The 7,980-nt window shown below is 38.7% G+C and overlaps 1 protein-coding gene across 1 annotated transcript; it reads left to right on the top strand.

Annotated features, from left to right (window-relative positions):
• The first annotated feature begins 3,642 nt into the window (after positions 1-3,642).
• uts1 (urotensin 1) lies at positions 3,643-4,821 on the top strand. Its single transcript, XM_028605950.1, has one exon. The coding sequence runs from the start codon at positions 3,643-3,645 to the stop codon at positions 4,084-4,086; it is 444 nt and encodes a 147-aa protein (XP_028461751.1). The 3' UTR covers positions 4,087-4,821.
• Positions 4,822-7,980: the final 3,159 nt, after the last annotated feature.

Below are 7,980 nucleotides of genomic sequence, written 5' to 3'. Positions count from 1 at the left end.
TGCTCCAAAATTTGTAATAATGTATTGTAATTTACATATTTTATCTTCACCTGCCTCACCTATGTGCTGCTACTACTACTACTACTACTACTATCAGTTGCAGGATGCGATGCATTCTGGTCTATTGAGGCTTCTGGGTGAAGTAACCTGATGTTAAAATAATAGTTTGACATTTTTGGAAGTACACTTATTTACTTTCTTGCTGAGAGTGAGAGGATACCACTCTCGTGTCTGTACAGTAAATTAATGTACAGCTAGCAGCTGCTTAGCTTAGCACAAAGACTGAAAATGGGGGGGGGGAAACAGCTAGCCTGGCTCTGTCTGAAGGTAACAAAATCTGTATACCAGCACCTCTAAAGCTCACTGATTAATATGTTGTATCACGTTTGTTCGATCTGTACATAAGCCAAAGTGTAAAAATGACAAGTTGCTGTTTAACTTTAGCCAGGCTAGCTGTTTACGTTTAGTCTTTGTGCTAAGCTAAGCGAACTGGCTTCTGGATCTAGCTTTTTATTTACCGTACGGACCTGACAGTGGTATCGGTATCGTCTTACTCGCAGCAAAACATCAAGGTCATTTCCCAAAATGTCAAACTATTCCCTCAATGGGTCAATGTCATTGAAATATTTTCCGTTAAACAGCATTGTACTAAACAACAAAACAGACCCCTGAATCCATCGGTGCATCGTCGACCGCTGCTGAAGTGTAAATTGTTCCTTTTATTATTCAATGTACATGGAATCTTTATACTCAAAATGTGCACATTTTTAATAACAAAGGCCACCCGTGGCATGTAAACTATTAAAGTTTGACATGAGGTGGTGTTTTTGACCTCGCTAACTTTTGTGGCCCACTTAGCTTTGGCTGGGTGGGGTTTGTTTGGAGGCTGCTGAGCTGGGCTGTCCACCAAATTAACTGCACACGTTTTTTTTCCCCCCACACAAACACACTTGGGCTATATCTGGCAAAAGCAAGCGGAAAACGTCTGACGAAGCCATTGAATATCCGCCAAATAGCCTCTTCTCTATTGCTCGTGTCCCCCGGGGGATACGAGCAATAGAGAAGAAATCCAAAAATGGATTCCCAGCTCTCTGGGGAGAGGGCTCGTATCGATACGAGTCCTCTCCCCAGAGAGCTGGGAATCCATTTTTGATTCAGCGCCAAGGCTCGCTGGGTTTTCTAATTTAAACCGAGGTAATTAAATGAAGATACAGTACATAGTCTTCGTAGCACTCTAACCTGAATATGAGGCAAGGTGGAGCTGATCTGTGTTTCAAATGTTAAAGTTGTAGCACTCATATTTCTGGTGAGAAAATGACCCTTTACAATTCTCCTTTAAAGCCCCCAAAAAACTAAAGTATTTCTCCATAACATTAAATGTCCATGATTGAATATGCAACGATTAAAGTTTTTGGGGGGGAAAAGATCTTTTGTTAATATTTATTATGACTCTCAAGAAGCATCAGTGAGGGTGGTTTGATCAAGCAAATGACCCCACAACTATCAACAAATTTGGATTAAACACTGGTGCACAAAAGTATACGTGACATCCCTTTTTTTTTTTTTTTTTTTTTTTTTTTTTTAACGGAGCCCTGTCAACTTCAACTCTCATGTGAAACAACCGAAAAAGAAAATGTTTCAATCATGTCAGTTTTTCGTGTGTTTTTTCAAGTTTGTCCTTGAGGATAATGTACTCCTGGTGTAGTTGAGGTCTGTGTAAAATGACAAAAAAGAATTCTGATTATTAAAATGATCCCATTTTGCCAGCAAGAGAATGTACAGAATGGATTATCTCTCACTGATATATGTGGCTTCCTGGGATGTATATAGTTGGATGATAGTGTGGAATTATTTGGGGGCCAAAATAAATATAAAGACTTCAGAAACGTAAGAGTCTCGTGTAATCAACATATAAATATATAACTTATCACTGTGTGTTACATATCTGACAAGTTACAGTAAGTTCAGCACCATGGATAGCTCCAATACGAATTCACTCTAAATGTCAAGGGATTTTTCATTGTTTTGTTCACAGCAGTGTTTCCAGAGGGTTAATTGGATGGCTGTAGAAATGATAAGATCCTAACTTGACGTAAAGGGCATCTGCTCAAAAATGAAGTGTTAAATTAACTTATTGATGTGAATTTAATTGGGTTTATTGCGTTTTCCACTTGTTGCATCACTTTGGCCTTCAAAGGCAGTATACTTTTAATACTTAATTTGCTAGTTTCACTTTACAATTAAGTAAACTTAAAAAATGAAAGTAAAACCAATATCCTTGTGTCACAGACTCCAGATTTGTCACGTGGGAAAGGTGAGATTCAATTCTGTTTAATTCAAGTCAAAATGGCTTATTAGTCCTTTTTAAGGGTTTGCAAACACAAATCACCCAAACAATGAATTCACATTCATAAAAACAATTTAAAAAAAACACAAATGCAGTTATTTGGCATATCATCACCAAAAACATTTCATTGATGATCTCCAAACTTGAAGAATCATTACATGTCTTTTAGCTGATGATTTTATCCAAAGAGACTTACAATTGCTATATATGTCAGAGGTCGCACGCCTCTGGAGCAACTAGGGGTTAAGTGTGTTGCTCAGGGACACACTGGTTGATGTATCGCAGTGGGAATCGAACCCAGGTCTCCCACACCAAAGGCATATGAGTCCCATCCACTGAGCCGTCACCCACCACCCTTGAAACTTTCTCAACCTCAGAACCCCCCTCCTCATATCCTCCTTTTTGTCCCCCTGGGAGGTGCCTCATAGAAAGGAAATAAACCTGTAACCTTTCCTGTCCCTCTCCGCATCCCCAGCTGTCCCCCGGGACTATATTGCCTTGTCGTCTCGATAGTTGTCCAGTTTCCAAACCGGTCTCTGTGCTTGCATTGACGTCAAACGAGCAGGCGGGATGTATAAAACCCTCCGTACTCTCCAGTCGCCGCTCACAGGGACTTTTCAGACTCGGCTCCGACCTGAGATCCCACCGGCCGACCACTAAGTTCAGCTGCAGCATCTGGAGAGAATAAAGTGAGTACCGCAGCATTTACTCTTTTTTTTTTTTTTTTTTTTTTTCCAGTGTAACGTTTGGGTGAATTGGCCGTATTTGTGCAAGTGAGAATATAACGAAAAAACAGTGCAGGCATATCATCTTCAGATATATTTAATTCTACATGTGCATTATACTAAACTCAGCTCATGTAATGTGGATGACACTTTTTGTCCTTTTTTTTTTTAGTTAAGAAAATGTTCTTATTTGCTTCATTTTTCTTACAGGGAAGTGCCTGTGTGATTGACATAACATGTAAATACTGTAAGGTAAAAATAGTCTTTATGACACCAGGGCCTATGTTAAATTTACCAAATTAGATTTAATTAAAAAAAAAAATCTTTTTGAGTTGCTGTAGCACAGGAATTTCCCAAGTGTGGGATTAATAAAGTTTATTTTATCTCTTATCTGTTTTATTTACAGTCATTTAGGCCTATGCATGATTAAAACTATACATTTTCCACAAATAGTTGTCTGAAAAACTGCAAAACAATACTGGTGTTTGCTGTGAGTTTGATTGGCCGCTTCAGTTTCCTGGTGATTATGTGATGTACTGTCACGTTTATAAATCTCTCTGGTTGCAGGACATGAAGCCAGTCCCCCTGCTCCTTCTCCTCTCCTCGGTCCTCCTCTCATCACACCTCCGCCCCGCTGCCGGTAGACCGCGCATCCTCCCCGGCTGGCTGGATAGCAGCGGCCGCCTCCAGACGCAGCAGCAACTGGGCCAAGTGCTTCTCAGGGCGGCCGCCGCCGGCGACAGCGCTGCGTCAGATCTACTGGGCGACAACATCCTGAGGTTTCTCCAAAAAAGAAACCTGAACCCTGTGCGCCTGCTCCCGCCCGAAGAGGAGAGCGAGGAGGATGAGGCGGTGAGAACGGCGGCGCAGCTGTGGAAACGGAACGAAGAGCCGCCGCTGTCCATCGACCTCACCTTCCACCTGCTGAGGAATATGATCCAGATGGCCAAGATAGAAAGCCAGAGGGAGCAGGCTCAGCTCAACCGCAAAGTCCTCGACGAGGTCGGGAAGTAAAGCTCTATTATTATTATTTTTTTAAATTGCCTCGTTAAAACAGCCAAACCGCTGTCTAAGTATTTAAGACCTCTGACATTAGTTGTTGTTCGTGCGCCTGCCTTCCTTCCTCTTCACATCATTTTTATGCACAACTGGTGCCAATTTTCGCATCACAGCACCTGCGAGTAAAATGTAAACTTCTTAAGTGTTATTTAAAGACTTTGTTGAGAAATATAGAATCGGACTTCTCAGAACCCCCCCTCTTTCCCCTTCACCGGCCCCTGGCTACACCCCCCACCCAGCCTCCTCAAACCCACACTCCTCCTCGCACTGGACTTTTGGAAGGGAACCTTTTTAGGTTTCATTTCATGACTCAACATTTTGACATTTGGAATTTGACATTTATCTTTGTGATCAAATGTTTTGATGCTTGAAATGAAAATAACATATTACAATAGGACTGACCTAAATATTTACAGTTTAATCGTTCTTCTTGTCGGTAATTTGGATGACCTCATTGTAACGTATGGACTGCTGTAATGATAATCGTGATATTATGTCTCTTTACAGGCTACTTGTTTGCCCCTGCAGCTAAATAAGTCTAATGTAAGGTGCATTATGGGTGTTTGGCTTGTAATCACCAGACACAGCTGAATTGGTGCTGTGTAGATATGGTAAATGTCTTCATATAGGCTACTATCCTAAAATCAGTAAATCTTTAGATGTTATAACTTACTCTGAGTGTGGTTCAAACTGAAATTTCTCCACATTTCTAACATAATGTAGTGGTAAATTAAAACCATGGTAATCTCTGGCCTTAAGTTTATGATCACAAATATGGTGAATTAACACCAAATTAAAAAGGTTTTTAATTTTCTTTGTATAACCTACTTCAGGATGATCCTTCAAATGGACAATACTCTTATGATTTAAGTTAGCCTAAAAAGATGGTGAACTGTTGGTGTGTTTACCCTCCCCTTCACTTGATTAGTTCATGTAAACTACAATATTAAATGGCTAATTAAAAAGCTAATTAAAGGCTTGTGCTTCAAAAAAATATACCTCACCTAAAGGTTTTTTTAATGGTACCTTAAATGGTACTATACTGTACATAACTGGCCAAATAAACGTGGTATTCAGCCTGTCAAAGGGATTTCTCAAACGTAATAAGCTCATAATCTTTAAAATGAAGAACTACTATAGATCTACACAATGTGAAGCTTCAAAACCCCTCTCCATGGATATCAAACTCTCCTTGTTTTTGTTGTTTTAATCCCACTCGGATTGTTTATAGTTAATGAAATGGCGTCTTTAAGAATGGCTCTGAGGTGGAAGGAAAGATAAAACACACTTAATGTTGATTTGTTTTCCATCGTCAACCGTCAGCTCTCACCTTCCTTTCATCCTCCTTTCCCTTTAGTTGAGAGGGAGCACTGTATCACCTGTACTCTATCACCTGTAGCATGCTAACCTGTTAACAACGACAAAAAAGAAGAAAAAACAAAGCTTTATTTTACCATAAACATTTATGTCTGACACGGATTCCATTGTTTTAGCAAAAGAAGATAAAGCTTTTTTGCCATTTATATTTTGTAATAAAAAAGTTTTGAAGTAAAACCTCTTGATTCTGTTATTGTGCTGATTATAAATGTGTATTAATCGGTTATAAAAATACAACTTTTGTGACTGCTGTATGGTCCAGTGTTTTTTCCATTTGTATTAGGATTTATAGATTTTTCTCCAGCTTGCAGCCGGGTCAAAGGACTCTAACAATGGTCATCTCTCAGTTGCGCTTCTGTCCATCTAACAACACTTTTAAAACAAAATCACAACACCTACTAGTCTGATTTCATTGATTATTTTTTTTGCTTAGATATTCATGTCCCCCAGAGGATGATTCCTAATTATGATGAATGATGAACCCCCTGACCTTTTTTCCATCACTGACATCAGGTCAAAATAATGACATGTAACAAATGTCCCCAGTCAGACTCAAACTGTTGACTTTGCCTAGGTCATCTTCTTAAACTCCTACGCCACCTGAACGCCCCAACCCTTTTGATTTTAATGACCTCTTATGCACTTTCCTCCAATGCCATGCAAAGGACGAACCATATATTTACATTGAGGTATTATTGCCAGTTTGAGACAAATGCATTAGCTTCTTTCTTTATCACAAGACCTAAAACTTATTTTTACCCACAAATTCAACGGAGGACTGGGCTGACTTAATGTGGCATTTTATTTGGTAATTCCTTCATTTTATTTTAGCTATTTAGTGTGTGATACAGAATATAAATTAAATAAAACTGAACTGCTTAATTACACCACTTGAACATTTGCTAAAAAGCTATTAACTGTAATGAATTAAAGTGTACAATTTGTTATCACTTTCAACTGTTTGTTGAATGTTATCATTGTTGAATGTTATCATTGCAACAGAAGCTTTTTTAAAGATCCATTATTGTTGAAGGCTCAGACATGATGGAAGTTAATGTCCAAGTTGTTGAAACCAATTAAAGGGAGAGAGAAGAAACAAACACAAAAGTTAAAATGGCCTGTGAGTTCTTTGTTTCTCTGACTCAGTCTAAACTGTGGGTGTGTTGGTGATTCTTCTGCCTTATCACCATCTGTTTGTTTCATCTCCCTCGTTGTGCTTTACAAATGCCATTACATATCATTTTGTAGATGCAAAGCAATGGCAAACGTGTTTGTCATCATACCGGTACTTTAAACTCTATTAAACTGCATATCTTAGAACGTTTGACTTCAAAAGATATAACCGGATGCTTAATCAAATTCTGTACACCTTGTGGAGACTGAGATTACTCAGTTACATTGCTAGTGCATGAAAATGATTGGTTGAATGATGTTTATTTTTAATCTAGATTGTATTTTGAAGCCCGGTTTTCCAAAAAATCCCATGATGCAAAAGTCTTTCAGCTTGATTAACAGCATTAAGAAAACAATAAAGAACTTGCTCATAATGACAATGCCACATGTTGATATTTAGCAGTTACAACATGTACCATGTTCACCATTTTAGCACGTTAGCATACTGCAAATACTGTAACACTAAACGGAGTACAGATGGGGTTCATGAGAATCATTTTGCAGGGATTTGGTCCAAAACAAAAGTACTGGAGACATTTTAATATAATGATAAGGCTAAATGTAAGGTCAGGGGATCACCAAAGACCAAAGTTGTTACAATTCACACTTCAGGGGAACATGAATAGTTGCACAAAACATTATTGTAATCCATTCAATGTTTGAGAAATTTCACTCTACACCATGAATGTCGACCTCATGGTGGCGCTAGAGGAAAAGCCACAGGATCATTGAAGTCGTTACGATACATCATCTGGGCACGATGAATGTTTGTATCAAAATTAATGGCAATCCATCCAATAGTTGTTGAGATATTTCTGTCTGCAAGCAGGAGTAAATAGTGCATTTTTTGGGGACTATTTTCAGCAGCGGATTAAACCACATAGTATTTATTGCAGCATGGCTCATACATGTGTTTTTTGGACAATATGGCTTTATGACAGAGGAATAAGATTTATCCGGCTTTGGATACCCACACAATACTTTGTAGTAGGAACAATTAATTGTTGGTTTAATTTTTTTCATGTTGACAATAGAAGAAATACAGAATAGCAGCAGCCTCGTCGTTTAACAAAGCAGTGAGGGGCCCAACCCTAACAAAACCTTAAGCATAGAGGTGGCTGATCAGAAAATGTTCATGTGGGTCATCTTGGAAGGCTTGGGTTGGAAATGTATTTACATACAATCTGAAGAGAATTATAAAACTCTGAAGCCTTTAGAAAGTATGGTGACAGAAAAGCTATATAAGGCCTTTAAATCCGGAAGAAAAAGACCAATGTGAACAAAATCTTTTCCCTCCCA

This window comes from Perca flavescens, chromosome 18 (genome assembly GCF_004354835.1).
Source record: "Perca flavescens isolate YP-PL-M2 chromosome 18, PFLA_1.0, whole genome shotgun sequence".
Taxonomy (NCBI): domain Eukaryota; kingdom Metazoa; phylum Chordata; class Actinopteri; order Perciformes; family Percidae; genus Perca; species Perca flavescens.
Note: the sequence above shows the minus strand (reverse complement) of the source record. Positions and strands in the feature narration are given on the sequence as shown.